At 43.9% G+C, this 22660-nt stretch overlaps 1 protein-coding gene across 1 annotated transcript in view; it reads left to right on the top strand.

Moving 5' to 3' along the window:
- Window positions 1-22660, top strand: part of VPS37A (VPS37A subunit of ESCRT-I) — an 862571-nt gene that overhangs the window by 612870 nt on the left and 227041 nt on the right. The window contains exons 8-9 of the mRNA XM_069631579.1: window positions 22288-22346; window positions 22426-22494. Of these exons, the coding sequence (XP_069487680.1) occupies window positions 22288-22346; window positions 22426-22494 (128 nt within the window). The remainder of the gene's footprint in view (window positions 1-22287; window positions 22347-22425; window positions 22495-22660) is intronic.

The following is a 22660-nucleotide window of genomic DNA, read 5'->3' as shown; positions in this document are numbered from 1 at the left end:
AAAATACGTATACAGCTGCAATGAAATCAACTTCCAACAGGCTCTCACCGCCCTATGCCTTAAATTCCTTCTCATGAAAACAGTAATACTTCTGTGGATGGCTCGATCTCATGAAATTAGGAGGTTTTAACACCACATGTTTAGCTAGATTTGATGGCACTATTTGAAGTCCTGTTCATCAGTGGGCCTGTCACCCATATGAGGTCCTGCACAGGAGCACAATTATTAGTAGGGTATTATTATTATTTACAGAGCAAGCACTGAGCTTCAGAAAGCAACACAGGGCACAGAGAGTGGTGAGAGAATGCCAACGGCAGGGGGGCAATACACAAAAAACAGTGGGCTTCTATCGAGGAAGGGAAGGGGGGTAGAGTAGCAGTATGACAGGGACGAAACAGCAGAGAGGTGGTTCCAAGTAAGGTTTCAGAAATAACTGCATCAAAGTAAAGGAGCAGCTGGACCATGACATAGGGAATAATACCAATTTTGAGTGGTACTGGGAAGGGAGACCGGATATTGCTCAATTTCTGTCCCACCTGCCACAAGGGTAGAGGAAAAGAACTATAAGTCCCATCAGCCCCTCTACATGACCGGAACAGATCACAGAGCGAAGTTAGCCCATAACCTTGAGCGCATAGCAGAAGCAACATACCCACATACCAAAGGAGTTGTTTTCCAGGTCGACTGAAATAATGCGGATAAGCAGGAATGCTGCACCCACCCATTCGATCAGTGAACATAGGTAGCCACGGAGAACCATGCAACCGTAAACGCACTCCAATTCCAAGATGGCACGGCACATATTTAAAGATGCAAAGCAATCGGGTAAGAAAAGTGAAGGTATGTGTACTTTCTAACCAATAAGAAGGGAATAGCAATGATGGTATCAAGACCAAGTTAATAAGACAGTTGAATATGGACCAATTAGGGATCCTAGACCAACCGCTCATGGGAAGCCTTGGTCCTCTCCCACCTGGATGGTTGCAATGCCCTTTTGGGAGGCCTTTTGATGACTACCCTGGCAACCCTGAGATGTGTCCTGCATGCTGCAGCACGACTCATCAAAGGACTCTGCAACTTTGACCACATCACCCCAACCCTCATCAAATACTGCACTGGCTCCCACTGCAAGCCCATATCATCTTCAAATCCTGCTATTACCCTGAAGTCCCCAAGCTATCTTACTGAGAAACTCTGCATCTTCTGAGGCCTACGATCCACCAAAAGTAAGGACAAGTGCAGACTATAACATTGCCGGTGCAGGAAGGAATGAACCGGAAGACAGCCCTTCTTTGTCTATTCCCCAATACTCTGGAACCTCCTCTCCATCAACATCTGACTTGCCTCCTCCCTTATTCAGTTCAAGAAGGAGCTCAAGACACTCCTCTTCAAGGAATGGCTCCTCCCTAACACTTGGGTCTACACACGCTCCTCTTCCTGCCGTTCTCTCCCCTGGTTGTTGGTAGATCCCTTGCTGACCTATTGCTTCTTGCCGCTACCTGAAGAAATGGGGAGACTGCTACTTGAAACGAGTTAGCCTACCCGCTGGCAACTATCCGCCAGAAGCTCTGCCCGATACAAAGCAGAGAGCATGCCGCAAGGAGCAGCGGTTTGAAAGAGGTGGATCCCACAGCAAGGATCTTTCTCAGAAACCTGGGTGAAAAGGGAACGACCTGTAGACTGGGCTCTTCCAAGCAAACCATGAGCAGAAAGAGCATCCAGCACCTATTTAGATGCATTTTAGCAGTGGTTGCAGTGCATATCAACGCTCCCTTTGTTGCCCTTTCTCACAGAGCTCTGTTCAGTCCTGTTTCTCAGAGCCCCATTCTTGCCTTTCTCTTTCCAGCTCCTCCTGCCTATTCCTTGTCCTTTCTATTGTCTGCTTGCAGTCTTTCCCTCCTTTTTACTTTTGGATGGCGGACTGTTTGATCCCAATTTCTTTTCCTTCCCGCTCTCCTGTCTGCTGCCTTCTTGCTCAGGCCTCCCCATTTCTTGCCTCCTGCTTCATTACCCTGCCTGCCCTTTGGCCTGCAACTAGCATGCCTCGTTGACTTCTTCTGGATTCTGCATTCAACTGCATCTGATGGTCAGTTTGTTCTGCCTACACCCTTTGTATTCCATCATTGGCTCCCCTGCCAGTGTTGTCTACACTATCCTGGTGCCATGTTAATCAGCTTTTCAAGGGGATCCTGGGCTATCAAACTTTTGGTGTTCTCTAGTTGGGAATTCTCACAGTGACATTGTAACAGTTGGATCAGAAGGATTTCGAAGACACCTCACAGGAACAAACCGTAAAAAGAGCAAGCGGGACCTGATCCTTGACAGCTATGAAGTTTGTGTTATCAGTTCCAGCGTATCCTAGGAGGATGCTATTTTTTAGAAAGTCTTTCTCACTGGTTGTAATGCAATTAGATAGTCTTTCTCCCCGGGTGAATTACAATTCGGCTTGTTTTTTTCTACTTGCTTTTGTACTTAATTCAGTGGTAGATTTCCTTTTCTCGCTCTTATCATAATGATATTTCTTCCTCTTGTAACTCAACAATTTAGGTTCCACTGATGATCTTTTCTCATAATGTCCTTTCTCCCTCTTGTATCTCAACAACTTAGTTTAATCTGTTTCAAGGATAAGTCTGTCTCATAATTTGTACTGTGACGAGTGGTGTATACGATATAACCCCTTTTCGATGTCCCGCTGTTTCCGTTACCTTCTATGATGATGGTTAACATCCACGGGAGGCTTTTTGCGCTGCAACCTCTTCTCTGGCTTCTGAGACTGGTCGTGTTGCCCTCGTCGACATGCTTCTCATTACAGTCTCTTTCTTCGATATGGTGTTTCTGGTCTCCTGATGAGGGGCAGAATGGTTTCGGACTCCTTACACAAAGGGTATTGGCAAGGTTTCTGGGACCATCTGTCCACCATGTGCTTTCCGTGGCCTTGCCACCACCTTCTTCTTGGTTTCTTTCTTTCTAGTCTCTTGCAATGGGGTTGCACCATAGCTCTGGTGTCTGTCTCTTGTTCTGGGCTATTGCCCTACTGTTTTCTCATATGGGCGCTGCACCACAGCTCCGGCATCCCAGTCTCTTGTTTTGGGCTCCTGCCCGATAGCTTTATCCTACTGGGGCTGCGCTGTGGCTTTGGCTTTCCAACCTCTCGTTGGGCTTCTACCCAGTTGCTTTCTCATGCTGGGGCAATGCCGTGGATTTGGCGTCCCAGCTCACGGGTCTCCTCAATGGTGTATACTCTGCCTCCTCTTGTCCTTACGCTGCGTGGGGCCCCTCTAGCCCACGTATGCGTTCCCCTCTCTTTCTCCAGGGTACTGTGAGGGTGTAGGAGTACGACTCAGACACAAGGGTAGCATGGTAGCAAATACTTTTATTTGACAACAAAAACGGAGGTTGGAGAAGGGCCCTAACTTGCCCCAACTCTAAGAGGGGCTTCCCTGCCTCAACAAAATTAGCTAGTGTCTGTGTCAGAATGTCCAAAGTAAAGTTCTCCGTCCTGCGTCCAAATACTAACCTGACCATCACACGCTAAACTCAATATAAAGTGAAAAAGGGAGTTGTCGACCACTCGTAGCTCTTTTCCAGAGTTCCAACATAAAGTTCAAAATAAAAGGTGCAAAAAACCACAAGTCTCAAGATGTGATTCTCTTCCGCTGAGTCCCTTCAGGTTTCTCAAAGTTCACACTCTCAAGGGGTATGGTTCTTCCCTTGACCTTTCTTAGGCTTTCGGGATTCACAACGTTTAAGTGTATGGCTCTTCCCTTGATCTTTCACAATGTTGCTTGCTGTGGGTCTCAGACCCTGGTCTATCTTCTTTGGTTCGCTTCACTTGGCTCCCCTCTTGGTCAAGTACTGCCGTAAGGAAGATGACTCCTGTCACACTCTGTTTGTGGGTCCAAGACCTGTATCACAGTTCCTTTAGTGATTCTTTCATGCAGACCTGGTTCACAACCCTGCCAAGTACTGTGACAATGAAGATGACTGTCGAGGGTAATCTTCATAGGCTGCGGGGCCCAGACCCATCTTTCTTGGTTTTTTTCTTGGGGGTTCAGGAAGGTTACTTTGCTTCCCCGAGTTTACCTCCTTTTCCTGTTGGATTGGGTCAGGGTATCCCACTGCTCCCTTCTGCCCCTACCAACCACCCCGATCACCCTTGTATCTTTAGGGTCGCTCCCGGTAGTCTTTGGCCAGTCACAGGGTCTTTTAGCTTCGGTTTTGGGCTTCTTTAGTATTCGCCCCTTCTCACAGTTTCTCTGCTTCAGACTACTACTATGACTTCTCTGCTTCGGACTGCTCCTGGGAAGGTTTGACCTTTGGTTCTTCCAGAGAGGGCGAGACTCTGTCAAGTCCTTTAGAGAGGGATTCTCCTGGGCTTCATCAAGTACTTTAGTACTTTGCAGGCGTGCAACGGTTCCCCCTCTTTCTGACAGCTCCTTCTCCTGCAGAATAACTTCCTTGCTTCTCCAAGAAGGGCTTGACAACAGTTCCTGGTATCCTTCCTCCATTTCAACTACTGTTGGGCCAATAGGTAACAAGCAACCACTAGACCGCTCACGGTGGTTCCCATAGGTAATCTCCACGCCTCTGCACCTCTTCCACGTCACAGTCCTGATCTTACGGTTCATTTGTGTGTCAATGGAGGTCTTCTTCGTCACGGTACTGGGAAAGGGATCTTCACTTTCTGTATGTACTGGTCATTCTCAACTTAGATGTTGCTACCATTTACTGTTTCATCTCAAACCTAGTTCTAAATTTTTTTTATTAGCACTTTGGTTTACAAAACTGAAAACCTTTGACTATTTTGTTACTATACATATCACATCTCTACACAACATATTCAGTAAAAGAAAAAGGAGAAAGGGTACAAGAAGAGGAGATAAAAAAAGAAAGAACAGAACCTTGCTAAATTAGTATAATCTGTCACAATTTTTACAGAATGGCACATACTGAGTCTATATAACAAATGTCTTGTTCTTTTCCGGTAATGTTATTCCTCATGTTTCTGGATTTACAATTATTCATAGCTGTTTAGCTTCCACAGAAATATTTTCAAGCTTCTTGAATGTCACAATGATAAATTTTGTAACTGCCAAAATAATTTGCCTTTTCGTCCCTTGGAGAAGGATTTCCCACCCAAGTGTTTATCTCTCTTAATCGGTAATCTTTCCAGATTTCATCCAGGTATATGCGTTTTTGATTTGTTAGTTTCAAAAATTCCAATGTTAGATATTTCATTGTTCTATTGCTGTGGGGACTTTGCATAATCGACAATACTTGGGTCCGTTTTTGACTCTTTTTCTGTAGAGGTTGTCTCTACACGACAGGAGGTTGAGACGGAAACGTAGGTAAATAGACCTCAGATACCAATTTGGAAAAAGCGTCAGATACTTTGGCAGTCGATTTAACTTGTAAGGGTTTGCCCAGAAATCATTGTATCCATGGTATTGTGATGTTTCCAATTGCGTCTCGATCCAGTCATACATGAACAGCTTTTGTTTTACCCGGTCCGGGTTGTTCAGTAACGATTCCTCAGTTTCATTCAAGTTTGTTAGAATTGCCTTGCATATTGTTTCCCATTCTGAAAGTGTTGGCTCAGTATATTCCTCCATAGCCTTTCTCAGGGTCTTGAACCCTCCTGATGATGCTTTGTCCAGGCACTAACGATAGAAGGAAATAACCTTCCAATCTGTGAATGCTTTCAGCGATGTTGAGGCCAATTCCTTACGAATTATTTCGATGGGAAAGGTTTTGGGTAATTGGAGGACCGTTCTCCAAAGAATTCCTTCCAAAAGAGGCCATATTTTGGCCGGTAGTGAAAATGACGTTTCTGCTCCATACGTCAAAATTGCCACTACCTTGGCTCTATAGAATGTCACCAGTGGGACCCCGGAGAACCTACAGAATCGTCTTGCAAGGATTTTGGCTTGATTAGCCAGATTTTTAGTTTTTTTTTCTCAAATCTGTTGTTCTTGGAGCCTCATTTCTGTCATTATTTATACTGACTCCCAAGTATGTCATCAATGTTATTTCCATGATTTTTTAGTTTTTTAGCGTCCAGCTAAATTTCTTGGTTCCTGATGTTCTGCCAGTTTTGCCCAGTTTCAGGAGTCTTGATTTCTCCGGGTTGATTGTCATGTTGTTGTCCACGTATGTTTGAAGAGCTGCCAGCTGATGTTGCAATCCTACAGGTGTCTGATCAATCAGCACTATGTCATCGGCATAGATGAGCCTACCGACTTTTATTCCCGCTATCTTGGGGGGGAAATGTCTTACTGCTGAGAATGCTTCATCTATGTCGGATGTAAAGAGGTTCTATAGCTCCGGCGCTAGTGGGCATCCTTGTTTTAGGCCGATATTTGTAGATATGTTCTCTGAGAGTAGGCCTTATTTGTTCAATCTGACTTTGATTGAGGTGTCTTCATAAATATCGTTCATGTTTTCTAGGACTAGGATCACTTCCGGGCAATTTCATTCGGCTAATTTTTTCCAAAGGGCAGGTCTTTATTACTGTATCAAATGCCTTGGATAGGTCGATGAACAACACATAGAATCTTAAATTGTTATTTCTCAGAGTTCGGATTTTGAGTAAGTTTAGTATGAAGGTATTCAATGATGTTCCTCTTACTTTTACAAAGCCAGATTGCCATTGATCTCTCTGGCCGGTCGATTCACTCCACGTTGTTATTGCTTTTAGTAATATGGAGGCGAAGATCTTACCCGCTATGTCTTATAGTGCTATAGTTATAAACACAAGGGGTGCCTGATTGAAGTCCTTGGTCCTCCAGGCCTCATATACTCACAATCAACAAAAATGGACCAACAGGACTAGGAATAGCCAACTCATTACATTAATCTGTTTACCAATACCAATAAATGCTAAATATTGAATTCAAAAATCTTTTTATCATATCAAAGATATATAAAATACAGTTTTTTAAAAACATTTAAACAAACAAATATCTTCATCTTCTGCATTTATTGGTATTGGTAAAAAGATAAATGTATTGAGTTGGCTATTCCTTGTCCTGTCGGTACATTTTTGTTGATTGTGGGTAATAGTGCTATAGGCCTGTAATTTTCTGGCTTAGTTCTCAGTCCTTTCCTAAAGATAGGGACAACTATGCTCTCTTTCCTGGACATAGGGACACTTCCCGAGAGCAGATTGTATTTGTATAGATTGTGTAGGAATTTGGGACCATTGTTCTGGGTCACATTTTAGGGCTAGGTTAGTCAGCCCGTCAGGGCCCAGTGCTCTGGAGTTTGGGTTTCCTAATAAGGATTTTGATTGCATCACAATTAATGTCCAAGGAATCCAGGATTCAACTTCTCTCTTGCATTCTGTTTCCTGTTTTCAAGTCTTTGCTTTGTATCTGGGTATAGTATATTTGCCGTTGTGTTCCCGAGACAGGGTTTATTGTTAGCCCATCTTGCAGAGTGTCCATTTCGTTAATCAGCCTCCATGTGTCTGCAGTATTTCGGTATTGCATTGTTAACATTTGTTGGGAGTCTTGGTTTAGCATAGTTTTTTTTGTGCCTTGCCAACCAGTTGTGATATTTTTGTTTAATTTTGCGGCATTCCAAAGTTGCCACTAAGCAGTTTTTTTTGTAAAGTTGTATCAGATTTGTTCTTTTTTTTCACCACTATTGCTCTATCGTATACGTGCCTATGCAAGATTATCGGTCTGTTGACTCCTACTTTGTGAGAGGTTTCAAAGATCATAAGTAACGGCACGTAGTCGATTGTTGGCAGAGGTGTTTGCTTGTGCAGTTCCGAAATGATGTCCCGAAGATCTGCGTTTAGAATCTGGATCTTAAAGTTTTGTATTTTTAATCTGTTTCTTCCCTGGTTTATTGTAAATTCGTGTGGATAGTAGGCTAACTGAATTGTATTTTTGGGTGTGAAGTTCAAACATGTTAATTTCACTGGATTATGGTCGCTTGCCTCAGTGGATTTGACTTCTAGATTTTTGACGTAGTCTGAGATGTTGGATGAAACTGCGATGTAATCTAAGATAGATGTAGATTTTTGTCCTTGCCAGGTAGCTTTCACCGGTATAATTCCGTTTAGGATTATGCAATCTTGTAATTCCATCGCTAATCTCCATACTACTCCTCTTTTCTGTTTGAATGTCAGATTGATTGTTTCTTCCTGTGATCTGTTGTTTTTTTTGTCTATACATGTGCAGTTTAGATCTCCCACAATTATTATAAAGGGATCCGCCCATTTTTCTCTCTGCTCGTCAAGTAGGTCGGTGATGGTTTGTGGGAGGGTGTTAATCTTTTCTTTCCCTGACGGCCAGTATATGTTGATAAGAATTATAATTTGGATTTTTTTGTCTCTGGCATTTTTGGCAGCTGGATTACCACCATCAAGATATATGATGAGGGCTTCATGCAGGTCAATATAATCCAATTGAGATCCTTTTTAATTGCTGTGATTAACTCTGCCATAGGCCTTTCTTTGGTCCCTTTTATTGCAGGGTTGATACAGACTTGATAGCCGTCTATCACAGGTGTTTGTCTTAGCCATGTTTCTTGAAGACCTATTACTTTAGGCTTTTCCTTTCCAAGTTCGTTTTGTGTACATAAGTGACTAAACCTTCTTGTGTTCCAAGTAGTCGGAGACCAATCTTTTTCATAAACTGTGTCTTGGCAATATTGTTATTGCTTTCTTTCGGCTGCTAGATTAACCAGCCATTTCCATTTTGCTTGGTCTTCATCTACTTCAGCCTTATGGTTGGTCTGATAGACTGATTTCTTGTGGTTGTTGTATGCCTCTTGGAATTGTTTTTCTTTTGCGTTCCCTGTGCTCTTGTTCGGATTCCTTTGGGCGTTTTTTCACATAGGTCAAATCCCATGCCGCACAATGTTGTTATTTCCGCCAAAAACCATTGATGTACAATTTCGGAATCAATATGGATATACACCCTGTCCATGTATTTCTTGTTGGGGAACTCAATTAAGGCCACATCACTGGAGTTAATGAGGCTAAGGGCTGGTATGCGATATAATAGTCGCATTATGTTGGCACGATTTAATATCAAGCCATCACTTAGGTGCAAGTTTCTTTCCAAGGATAGGCCTCGACCCCTTTTTGATTGTCTTTCTGGGGATTTAAAGGCGTCCTAATGTCTGGAGAGTTGGTCTTCACAGTTTTGGGTAGGGTATGTTTTACAGTTTGCCACTCTCTCCTTACTCGAGGCCATAGGGATATCTCTCGTTGGTTGCCCTCCTAAATTTAATGGTGGAGTACTTCCTGTATTTTTCAGAGCCTTATTAGTTGTCTCGTCATTGTGGAAGTTTGGGACTTGCTTGTTACTGTTTTTTAGTTCTCTTTGCTTGTTTTTTATGCGTTTGTTACTCAGGTTTTGTGTGGGGTTCTTTTTGTTCAATTTTAAGTTTGAGATGCGTAATTTTGTTTTCCTTGGTAATTTCACAGGTGTAGCGTCTTCTTCAGTAGTGGACTCCTCTGTCTCTTCTTGGTCATTCTCGATATCTGACAACTCCTCTGAGGCGATTTCCGCTTCAGATGTTTGAACTTCTTCAGAGATTGAATATGTGGATAGGTTCATTAAGTCTATGACCAATTGGGCCTCGACTGCCTCTTCTTCTAGTTGGCCAGTTTTTTTGTGGTCCTCTTCGGCTTTTGTGTTTTTTCGACTGTTTTGTTCGTTTTCATTGCAACAGCTTCTTTTGGAGCTGTTTAATTTTTAATAAAAGATTTACTTTCGTTTGATTTTATTATTCTCTGTATTGTTTGGTTTTTTGTTTTTTTTCCTAGGCTGCGTGTGGTTATTACGTTGATTTATGATTGTGTTCTTCGCGGTCAGTTTTTTTAGTGGCACTTGTTGTTTGTTTTCCATAGCTTTCGTTTCTTTAGGAATATTTCGCACACTTTAGGCTCTTGTGGTTTATTTGTGATACAATCCTCGGCTAATCCGGGATTTTTTGCATGTTCATAATCGGTTATTTAAGTCGGGTCTTTTGTGCTTTTATTTTTATTATCGGTGGGTTGCGGATGGTCGTTTGAACAGGACTTGGTCTGACTGTTGTTTGGGGGCTGTTCAGACTCTTTCTCGTTGGCTGTAGAATTTTTTGAGAGCTTCTTTATTTTCTGAGATGTTTCCATGATCTCTTTTACGTTCTTATTTCCAGCCTCCCGTTTGTGTTCTTCTTCAATTCGGTCCTCTCGTCTGTTGTCCACTGGCTTGAAGTTACTTGTGAGCGATGGCCTTATCGTGATGTCTCTAGAGATTGGTTCGGTTCATCAGATGTGGCGTTAGTAGAACATTTTTTTGGTATTATGTTGTCGGGTGTTTCCATTATGTTACCCGGTTCTTCAGTAGCTTTCGACTCATCATTTGCATCTGATGGGCTGTCAAAGCTCCATGTTGCTTCTTCTTTTTTCGTGGCCTTCCTTCGGTTTCTCTTTTCTTTCATTATTGGATACAAGATTGATTGTAGTATTTGAGAAATGTGGAGCTCAACATTGTTCATATTAGTTTGTAGAGCCGTGATGAAGCCTTCTACGAATATCATCTTTGAATGGACCATAGCCAGCAAGGTTGTGTGGTCTTTTAGAGTGTCGGATGCGTCCTCGTGTAGCTTCATGAAAGGAGCTAAAATCAAGAGATATCAAGAGAAAGTTATCTGTTTACTGCAGTGTTTGGTATGTGTCCGCTTTAGTGCAGGGTTCTGTGTCTTTTAGGTTTTGCTCTGCTGTTCTTGGGGGTGAAGTTGATACTGGATCCTTAAATTCGATTCTGACGTTTTTCTGTGTTTGCGTTGATTGGTTTGTTTGCGTCCCGATATTCTTTCTCTGGTCTTGTGTTGAGTTCTCAGACTCGGTTGTTTGTGAGGATGCGTCTCCCTTATCTATGGGTCTTTCCATCATCATGGATTTCTCCAATAGTAGTGCATCTGAAATTTCCAGGGTCAGCATCCTTTCTCTTTGTTTCTCGTGAAAGGAAATACAACTCTTGGAATCCTTGTTAGTTAGGGTTGCTTGTTCGAAGTAAGCGCTAGAGGCTCCCCAGTTTCGATTGAATGATAATTTTTGGGGTTTCCAGATGTTCTTCTCTCTTCCAATATAGGTTATAGTTCTCAATTTGGCCCTTCCGCCACTGGAGTAGAGTTGTTGTGGCAAAGGTACTTTGTCCATTAATGTTTGTTCAGGTAATTTCGTGCGGCCTTTAGCTATGTCTTTTTGTCGGACTCGTGGCCACGTCTGCCATTTTTTGGGTGGGTTTGCTAATATGTGTAGTGCTTCCCCCCACTTTCACTATCATCTGGTTTTTCGCCGTAATTAACTTTTTCAGTTGTGACTAACATTTTGGCCATGTCTTTTAATGAGGGACGTGGGACGCTTTTCTGTGCGTCTCTTCTAGGTTCGGCATGTTAAGAGTTGGTTTTTTAGGTAGCATTGGTGTCCTGTTCGCCTTGTTCCAAGGTTGGTGTGCTGCAGACGACAATTGTTGGATTAAGTGGGAGAGGATTGCTTTTATGCATCTCTGATAGCTATGATACTGATGAATTTATGGAGCATGCTTCAGCATACTCAGTATTTACATCATTGCAGCACATGCCTGTCAGATCGTTCAGAGGGCTATGGAGATGTACTTCTGTATCCAGTAAATTAGCTTCTTTGTCATCTGAGAGTAGGCGATCAGCCCCTGGAGCCCCTACTTGTTGTGTCTCATTCGCAGAGTCATTTAGAAGCATGTGTGGGGGTGTCAAGAGCATGTGTTGATCGTTTCCCTCGTTATGAAATTCCATCATTTTTGGATGGTTCAAGTCAACCAACGGCTCCAATTTTGTCTTTTTGTCTTTTGTGAGGTAGACTGGATCAATCTCTTACACGCTCCCTTGGACACTTCAAACAGAAGGAAAATATGAGTCAGATGAGTATTCTTTCAGTCCTGAGAGAGAATGGTTCTGCAGTATTCCTATTGTGCGAGTGGATTTAATTTTACTCACTATTTGGTATGTGGCGATTTGCTTTCAAGCCGGGCGGGTCAAAGGATTAATCCCGCAGTCCCCGCGTGGCGACACCAGTATAGGGACGTATAGACCGCTTTCGCGGTTTAGTTTGTTCGATGTTCCTTACCTGTTTGATTGTAGATGAGGAGATAAGTCAGTCACCCAGCGCCCCGCACCCAGCCAAACAGTACAGCAGTTAATCCAGCGCCCTCTACTCGAGCAGGCTCAACGCTGCAAGGGCAGCTGGGGCGCACTTTTGAGGAACCACTTCCTGGTGGGCGGGGCCAGATGGGCGGGATGGCCGCACGCACAATTCAGAAGGAATACAGGCAATTCCAGCAGTGTGTTTCTTTCCTGTTTGTCCAAGTATGTAAGTGAAGAGCTGGGCAGCGTTTTGTGAGCATTTAAAAAAGAAAAACAGATTGCTCAATAAGTCCAGTGCACACAGGCAATGCACACAGCCAAACAGCACAGCAGTGAATCCAGCGCCCTCTTCTCGCACGGGCTCATCTCAAATCTAGGCATTTCTCCCACTGCTCAATTAAATCAAAGCTAGGTAATTCACCTTTTATTGGTGTCTCGTATTTGAGCACGCTTCCATTTACTGCTTTGTCTCGGACTTGTGGCTTTTCTCCTGCTACTTTAGGTTCTTGGGTCTAGGTGCTTCTACATTTGCTTTTGTCTCAAAATTGGGCATCTCTCCCACTGCACAAGTTCTCAAATCTAAGGATTTCTCAGGTTGTGAGACCTGAAATGATACTGTATAAATGATGACTACAATACAATACTTGGCTAACTCCTATTCTTCCTCGTCCCTGCATTTTCTAGGGGAATAGTAGGGTGACATGACCTTAGGTTTGTCGAAAGGGGGTCTAGGGTCAGGTGCGTTATAGGGATACCATGTTCTCCCAAATGGTTGTTCTCAATGTCATAAGAAGTGGCTCCTCCTTTTGGAGAAGTGAGAAGGCCTTGCACTTCGTCACAGTACTTTATTTAACATTCTGGTCTCAGTGCGTTGCAGATTTGGATTTAAAGGTACATTTGGATTTCCAATAAGATATTGGTATTTCGGAGGAGTTTCTTTGTCCCAGTCTTGATATACAAAGGCCTCTGGTACTGTAGAGCCCGTCATTTAGGCCATAGTGCGTACAACTGTAGGAGTTACTCACGGAAATGGGAGTCCTTATCCCCTAAGCGGGAGTCTCACCCGGTGAAGTCCCACTTGCCTCAACCCTTAGGGGAGGTATTACTCTAGCCTAAGAGGAAGGGGCTATTCCCTTGATTCATCACAATTGGTAGACCACTCTTGGAATTCTGTAGGCAGAGTATAGACTAGACTCACAGGTAGAAGTAGGAGGTAGATGGGATGGGAATAGGGGTCATGCAAGTTCAGCACAAGGAGCTGAACTGACTTTTCCACACAATCAAAGAATTTGCTTGCAGTACCTTCTCTTTAATATTTATTCATTAGCATGAAAAACCTGTTGGATATGACTTTTTCAGAACAAAATAAAGTCCCCAAATGTTCTGTTTTAGTTTTACAACCCTTATGTCAGAGTTGTCTTTTCTCCCTCGCAGCTAGAACCAGAGGATTGACAATTAACTGAATGCTAAAAACTAAACTTTACTACACCTATTACAAAGAAGTGCAGTCAATATCGCGTGGGATATAACTTTTTCAGCAGTGCTTACTGTGAATATTGACCTTCCAATTGATTTGTTGAAGTGTTTGCTCTCTCGCTGAAGTATATTTTTTTCATGCAAATTTAAGACTACTGCATGAATAAATCATTTTATTTTGGACACGCATGCTACTTGCAATACTTTGTGTCGGGTGAATTCATAGCTGCTTAGTTTGAATTACTTGGAAAGGTTGCAAACAAAAGCAATGTTGTACCACACTGGTCAGGGATTACCTGTGTATGCCGGTGCTTGTTTATCTAGTGCTTTTTATGAAGCTAAGACAAGCATGTTAGCTGTCTGAGAACATGTTCATGTTGAGGATAAATGCACAGCACTCAACCCGTCAACTTTGTATGTGGGATGTCTGGTGTTAAATTACTGGTCCAACATTAAACTTGCAGGGTAAGACATTAAACCAATTGAATAGTTTTCAATGTCATTGCAGAATATAGGTAATTTGATGATGTAATAAAAGTCTGACCTGCACTTAAAGCCGGCCGGGAAACAATAGGCTACTAGGAGTAATGATGAATTTAGGTATGCTGGTGGCTTATTGCCTGTAGTGCACTTATGCTGCAAAGGGCCACTCATGCTATGGGCAAGCCACACTGCGCTGCAGTCTTAGGACTTCTCCCCTGGCCTCCCACCTCGTAGGCCAGTCTTATATTGCCTAGCGGGCATACTTTGCAGACAGGGTTTGGAGACTTTCTTTATCGGGCAATGGCCACCGATGCTTTTAGTGAGTGAGCATGTTAGCAAGACTGTAGCTGTGTTATCTGCCCATCTTTCTCACCTAACCCTTCCACTTCCTCACACGCAATAGGACCACCAGTGAAATATTGCAGAGGCAGAGTGCAAAAAAGCACATATGGGCTGTGTTCCCCATGCACTCTCTGATGTCTGTCCGGAACAAGGTCACTAGTAAAATGTGCTGTTTTGGGTAAAGGGACATGTGAAGGCAGAGGGCTCTGTATGCATGTAATCTGGTAGGCTGAATGGAGCAAGCCCCAATTCTGTACCTTTTTCTTTTCAAATAGAAATTGCACTCACACTGCCTGTAGTGTGCCAGTTGTGTCGGGGTGGGTGGGGGAATTGTCCTGACTGTACATGTGCACCCAGAACAACACAGAAAAAGGGCCCCTAAGGTCCCTGTGCTGCACACCACATAGCGTGGAGGGTGCTTCTACAGGAAAGCATAGATCCTAGAACAAAGTGGAGAGTTCTTCCCACACTGGCAAACCAAAACATTAACCCAGTGTCCCTTAAACAAAATGAATGCATGAGGACAGTACCTTTAGGAGAAACTTCAAAACTTGGATTTTTGCCTCAGCTCCTCGGAGCCAAGACACTGCATCATTGCTGAAAATCTTGAATGTACGCCCCCTGCTTCCCTGTTTACCTTTACCTGTACACCCCCATCCCCTAATTTAACTAGAGCCTAGATACCTGAGGGTTCAGTGCGCTGCTACAAATGCAAAAATATAATACATTTATTTTTTAAAAAGCCTCCTTCACCTTCGAAGTAGAAATCCCAGAGTGTTCAGCAGTAATGCTGTGAGGCTTAAGGACGAGAGGGAAAGATTTGAAAAAAAATCTCCCTATCAATCAGCAACACACTGTCCTTTTATGATCCAACTCCACGGCCTTAAACCAGATCTACTCCCTTTCCATTACAAACAGTGCCTCTGCAGAAGTGGATGCTGTAACAAAGGGGATGTAATTTGAAGACTCATCTTCATCACTAGATATATGTTTGAATAAATATACGTTTTGGCCCAGAAACTAGGAAGGCTGCAGCTACACAAAGTTAACGGTTATGTTGCATCAGATTGTTGTTCACTGAATTCCTACTTTGAATCCCACTGCTGCTGCCACTTTTTAGGGAGATGCTCCAAACGTCTTCTGATGAGGACGTAGGAAACCCAACGTGGAGTGTTAGATGGGACTTTAAGTTATTCCTGTCTGTTACAATGTTGGGGTGAATGAGGACTCATGACTGAAGAGGGAAGGCTGGTACTAAATTAAAGCTTAAACACACATTACTACACAAGGGAATTACCACACTGTTTATTACTGTAAATGTACTCTTTTATAAAGCTGTGCATGAAGAATATCTACAATAACAAGTAAGTAGTTTACTTTAAAATTTGAAAACAAATTATAAATGGTCTCTAAAATAGACACCCACACCCCATTTGTAACCAGTATTTAGCACCGTTTTATAGAAGAGCAAACCGTTTAGAAATGTGCCAATAGAAGTAACAAAGCAAAGTCAAAAGGCACCACAGTTGCAGGGAAAGAAAAGTTAAGCGTTAACACGTTCCAGTAGGAGCTGCAGAAGAGGAAACCTTGAGCTTGACCACAATGATCGACCCCACCAGTGGAGATCCAGACCCATGTTCAACAACCAGAGGCCTCTTGGAAGGAAGCCAAGTTCTAGATGCAGTGAATATCGTCATCCGAGACCTGGAAGGATGTTCTACAGGAAATGCTGTCAGTCTCAGCAAAACAGGACCAATAGCTTTCTTCAAAGTCAGGGAGCCGCATGCGAAGAGGGGCGTTCCAGTGTTCTGGTTCTGCATACAGGGTCTGCAAGCAGAACACCTAAGGATGAAATGTGAAACTGTGCAGACCCTGTTGGAGGAGCCCTGTGAGATGTAAGCAACTCATGGTGGCAACAGTAAAGGCAGACACAAGTGATCACAGTTCAAGGATGTTCATTGAACTTTATAATGGGTGAGATAAACGCCTAATCTAAACCTAAATCTAAGATGGGAACAAGCTGCAACCATCAAATAATAATAATAAGGCAGTTCTAGTGGTGTCTTATCAAATAAAAAGGGCATATACTAAAAAAAACTATTGCCAAGCATTACTTCTAAAAAACAAAGTGTGGAATAATGTTCATCAGAAAGGAAAGAAGTGTTCCCCAAATGATGTCAGGATGGTATGGCTGGATCTCGCTTCCCAACGTTTGAAGCACGGGACAAGGCGGGATTCTCGAGCACAGCACACTCCTTGGCCTTGTCAGCACAAGGTTCACAGTTCCATTTCAGCGATATCAAAACCTTCAGAGTCTCTTCCTTGCAAAAGTCTCTTGCCTTAGAAGGCACGTTATTTTCACAATGACAAACAAAAGTTCTCTAGGTGATCTTGCATCTTGGGCGATTGCTCTTCGGACCCATAATCTCCCTCCGTCGGGCTTGGATCTTCCTCACAGTTTGGGCCTCCCTCCGTTGGGTTAACTACAGCTTTTCTTTAACACAGTTCATGTATTGCTCAAATGACAGACAAATGTTCTTTCGGTAGCCTTGTACTTTGGGCAATTGCTCTTTGCCCCTAGGATCTCCCTCTGCCGGGCACGGATCCTCCTTGTTACTCGGGAATCCCTCTGTCAGGTTCTCTAGAGCCTTCCAAGTGCAGCTTACAATGTTCTAGAGTCCTAATGTCCTTTTGAACAACTTCTCACTGTGGACAAGCCTCAGCCGGGTTCACTCTTGTCGACACCATGTTCACAGGTGTATTAGTCTCCACCTTGCAGTTTGGGCTTCACTCCATCAGGTTCACTACGGCCTTTCTTCGACATCCGTCTGTCATGTTCACGCTTGCCACATTCTGTAGTTGACAATCTTATTGGAAAAGGGGGTTTCCCTTCCCTAGCTTTCCTCTGGCAACGGGTCAGAGACTTTGGATTGTACAAGGGATTTGACGTAACCCATGTAGGACCACTCTGACGCCGTACGCCACCCTTTCCCAAGGCCTTCTGGTTCTTCTATCCCAGTCAGAGCCTTTCGAATAAGAGCCCACGTGGCACTGGACCCGTCTGCACCTGGACCTCAACTGGGCTTTCTTTAAATCAAATACTCACACAAATGTATTCTCTTGCAAATTCCTTGCGTTCAAAATGTTGCTACTTGCAATCTTGGGCTCAACAGAGTTTGATTTGCAATCACCTTTTGTCTGACTCACCGGCTGTGCTGAACCTGTTGGCTTCTCTGATCTCTGTAGTCAAGGATAGTACCTCGGTAGCCAGCTTGCCTCTCTGCCTGCGTTATCAATGCGGGAGGCCCCCTTGTACCGTCGACATATGCTGCTCTGCATGCCAGCTGTAACTCCAGTCTTATGATTTCTCTTTTGGAGGCTTTGCCGGTCTGAGTTGAAAAGGGCAAAGGCATTTTCCCCTTCGTCGTACTTCAAGGTCTTGCCATCTTTCTCCTCCATTTGAACTGCCGTTTGGTGTAGCTGTCTTTGTGCGTTTGGACTTGCTCGTAGTGTGCTCTAGTGCTCTGCCTTTTATCCCTGTGGAGAAAGTAAAGGGTTGTCAGGTATGTGTGTGATTTACTGTCAATTGCCTGAATCTGCCTGACCCTTGGGTTAGGACCTGTCAGGTAAACAGTTTTGGTATTAGTCTGTTTGTCACAGTGTAAGAGAGTGTTCGTGTTGGAAAAGGAGGGGGGGGTTAGAGTCTCTAGATATCCTACGGGGTAGGTGAATTTGGAACAGTGAGTTTAGTAAGGTTTGTGAAAGAAATGGGGGGTGTTGGTGGTGTTTTGTCAAAGTAGACGGGGAATTCGAGAAGACGTTGGGAAAAATGACTGAGTATATTCTGATACACGACAGGAAATCGGCTATTTTGGGCGATGTAATTTCCTAGTGCTGCAGGGTTTGAGTTCCTATTGGATTTACCAGATGCGGAAGAGGGGTTTCTGGATTTGAGTAAGGGAGATTCTTTGGGTAACAAGGAGGTTGAGTTGGAACAGCCTATAAAGGCCACAAGGACGTCGTCCTGTTTGTCCTCTTCCCTGATAGAATACTGCGTCTCACCTGAGGTCCCCCCCCCCAAGCACAACACTGAGTTCCCCTACCCAGGTGATCCTCCCTTGCTCTCCCGCCCCCAGGGTTGGGATCTGAGAGCGCCATCCATTCACTGGCCATCTGAATAAGAGATTCTCCAGGTCTACTTGGGAGAATACCCTCCGGTTTCTCACAGAGATTATCCACTAGATGGAGGGCATGACCGCTGCATTCTTACACCTTGACGATCTCTACAACAGCCATGAAAGACATGCTGGGGCACTATTAAAAAAAACAAAAACAAACAAAAACTATGACTGGCTGTTATGACTGTTTTTCACAAGGACGAATACCGTAAAACAGTGTTTTTCAGTCTGTGGGGCGTGCTCCCCTGATGGGGCTTGGAGGCATGCCGCTCATCAAGTACACCTGAGCGGCAAGTGCACCCTTTGGCCGAGGGGCTTTGCACTTAACCTCTGTGATGGGGGCAGGGAGCTGAGGTGCGAGTTTCAGGAAATAAACATAGCATGGAAGAAATTCTGGTATAGAGACAGGCACTGTTGCCTCTACCTGCTCCCTACACTAGGACTAGTTGCGCCTGTCATTGCAGAGGACTTGTGAGAGAGGAAAGGAGAGAGAGAAAGAAAGGTGGCTGAGAGGGAACTGGAGGGGAGAGAGGCCAAGAATTGGCAGGGGAGGAGACACAAAGGAAAGCAGGAAGAAACAAATGCACGATCAAGGGTGAAACAGAACAGGAATCCTAGACTAGACAGAATGAAAAGGAGAAAAAAAGGTGAAAGTGCAGAATTGGCCAGAGAGATGAAACAGGGAAACGAAGAGGCAGACACTGCGCAAAAATGAAGTGGAGAGACCACAAGGCCAGGCAATTCAAGGGAGGCGCACAAAATGGCAACTAGATACAAATAGAGACATGACAGGTAGAGAGCTGAAAGCTAGACTGAAAGAAGACGAAGACGTGGAGAGGAGACAACATTGAAAGGAGTGAAAGAAGAGAAAGAACAGGAGAAAAGCAAGAGAAGACCTAGTACAGGAAGAGAACAGGCAGAATGTGAGAAAATTAAAAAAAAGAATATGATGTAAGGGGAAAAGAGAAGGAAGGGGAGAAAGAACAAAGACAACATGAGGGAGACACAGAGAAGACGGAGATCAAGAAAAATAGAGAGCCAAGTGATAGAACCAGAGTTGTAGAGAGATGTAAGGAAGGCATGGTATCAACAGTAAGACAGATACAAGTGACCACAGTTCAAGGGTGTTTATTGAACTTCAAAAAGGCTAATCCTAAATCTACAGATGGGAGTAATCTACGACCATCAAATAATAATAACGCAGTCATAATGGTGTCTTATCAAAATAAAAGGACCTATACTAAAAAACTATTGCCAGTCCGGGATATTCAGGCCGTTTACAATGATTGTTATTTCAGAATATTCTTTCTCGGGTGATTCACGGTTCACCCCGGATCCCCCTCAGCCGGGCTCAGATCCTTCCTCTTATACAATTAGTCTCCCTCGGCCGGGCTCGGACCAATTTCAGTTTGTATTAACTGTCGAAGACTTTCGAATGTGCACAGGGTTTAGCTTGACCCGTTACAGGACCACTTCGATCTCACAATTGCTTTTTCACATTTGCCAACCAGTTGGATACCGAACAGAGACCTTCGAATGAGCACCCACATGGTCGCCGGACCACTCTGTTTACGGCATATTTCTTGGCTACAAAAGTTCAGTCACTCCTCTGTTATTCACTTATATTTGCGTTGCTTGTCGCATACATTGTCTAACACAGGCCAGTCTGGTATCAGTCTCCCCAACTCACCAGCTGTGCAGACTTTACTGGTGCTGCTTTGTTGAAGAGCCAAGAACAGTACCACAGCAGGATACGCTCCTCCGTGCCTTGATTATTTTGATGCGGGAGAGCCCTGGTTACCTCCAACACACATTGCAGATTTCTTCAGCTTTCATTCCAGGTCTTAGGTTTCTTCTTTGCCCAGGCTCATGGAAACTAACGGTCTGAAAAGGGCAAGGGCACTTCCCTCCTTTCAACCCTCTCTGGTCTTGCCGTCTTTCCCTCGTATTAAACTGCCATCTTGGAACTGCTGTTTCCTTGTGTGCTTTGCCTTGCTCAGAGTGTGCTTTTGTGCTCCGCCTTTTCTGTGTGGGGAAGTGTGATGGAAGTCAGGTGTGTGCATAAGGATTAGTAATTGCCTGACCTTACCTGACCATTGTATTGGGACATGTCAGGTGTACGGCTCTGGAGTTAGTTCGTTTTCGCTCATGGTGAGATATCCGTGAGAAAGTGTTTGTGTCGGGAAAGGGGAGCAGGTTGAGTCCCTAAGTATCCTATCTGGTAGGTTGGGGAAAAGGTGTTACAGGGAAGGGGATTCTGTGTCTCACCATGCAGTGTCCCACTTCCACTCCCCGAAGACCCCTCATCCAGGTGATCCTCCCGCACTGGTCCACCCCCAGGAACTGGATCCAGAGGCGATGGCGTGTCCTGGCCACCTGGATGACAGATCCCCGGGGACTAGTGGGTGAAACACCTTCAGGTTTCTCAGAGACAGAATGCAAGAGAAGGTGCAAAATGAAAAGGAAACCGAATGGGAGGGAGACCAGAGACAGAATAAGGAAGAGAAACAACATGAGGCCAATGAAAGAACAATAGAAAGAGGAGAGGCACACAGAGAGGTAGAAAAGGAGAGACAGGTGTATATGTGTAAAAAGGAGAAAGAAAAGGCAGACTTTGAGGGGATGAGAAAGATGAGAGTGCAAGAGTGATGGTGAAGAAACAAGAGGAAAAGTGAAGGAGGGAGGCAGAACAGGTGCAAGAGTGTGAAGTGGTAATAAGAAAAGGGGTGTCAGAGTAACAAATAGAATTACTTGAGAAGGAAGAGGGATCGACCAAGGGGGGTAATGGAGAAGTGTTTTCTTAGTAACTCGTTTTTGATGCGCTCTGGTTCGGACTGACCTGTGCTAACCCCCACTCCATAGTTCCATAATGAAACAACCTGGGACTTGAGGTTTCTCACACAGACTCTGGCCCAACTCTCCTGACACATAAGCAACCCCTCACTCTTCAGATCTGGAAAGTGCTACTCTTCTTTGACTGATTTGTATCTACCAGCAAACCAAATGACTCCTGTTGGCTTCAGTGGGACCACTTTTTCAAAAACCTTTACATTGGATTTACTCTCTTGGGAGACTGACCAGGTATAAGAATGTGAGTTGTTACTCTCTTGGCAAGCTTCCTGCTCCCAGCTATCCCTATGATTTCATTGATTAGCTGTGCCACTCCTCCCTCAACCCAGGACCTTTCCGACGACCTCAATGTCCTGGGGGGCAGGGGGAGCTTGATTTCAAAACTTGATTTCCAAGGGGGCTTGGCATAAACAAGTTTGAAGACCACTGCCTTAAACTAAGGGAGAGAGGGATGGGCGAAGGGCCATGGTTCTAACAAGCTTATGAGTCTGGCACATCGGCAAGCTGACTGTTGTACAGTTTCTGTCCCCAGCACCCTGGTCTATTCCAACCACTAATCCCTTTGACAGTGAGACTGACACAACCAATGTGAAACTTTTTAAACTCATCTGTTCACCACTTGGCTATCACAAATGGCTAATTAGCACAAACAAAATGTTGTTCTCATTCAATGAAGGGTTGTTATCCAGGTTGGTTTTGCATTTGGCCTTCAAGAGAATATTGTGTAGGGAGTGAATATGGTGAACTTGTTTTTATTTATTAACATTGCTGGACACACATTTGTATTTCCCCTCTATGCAGTATTTGCCAATACTTGTTGTTTGCTTTACAGAAAAGAACCTTCATATGGAACCTATCCTTGAGGCAAAAAGACATGCAATACTGGACAAAGTAAGGATTGTCACAGCATCTCTCAGGTATCAATATTAGAAGAAACATTTCTCTGTTAATATATATCTGCCTCTTACAGTATGAAGTGCTTACTCGGATGAAAGCCAACTTTGAAAAGAAAATGCAAAGACAGCATGAGCTCAGTGAGGTACGTCACTTTGTTAGTCTGTCACATGTATTGTTAGTTTTTTTAACTGTCGTTAGCAGAAGTAGCCTTTTGGGAAATGGACAGTGCTTGGCAGCAGACTTCCTTATGCCATTGCGATGGAGAGGGTCCTGTGAGGTTTGAAGTTTAAAGTATGTGGGAATCCAAG

The sequence above is a fragment of the Ambystoma mexicanum genome, chromosome 6q (assembly GCF_040938575.1).
Source record: "Ambystoma mexicanum isolate Mex_15411 chromosome 6q, UKY_AmexF1_1, whole genome shotgun sequence".
Lineage (NCBI taxonomy): Eukaryota > Metazoa > Chordata > Amphibia > Caudata > Ambystomatidae > Ambystoma > Ambystoma mexicanum.
Note: the sequence above shows the minus strand (reverse complement) of the source record. Positions and strands in the feature narration are given on the sequence as shown.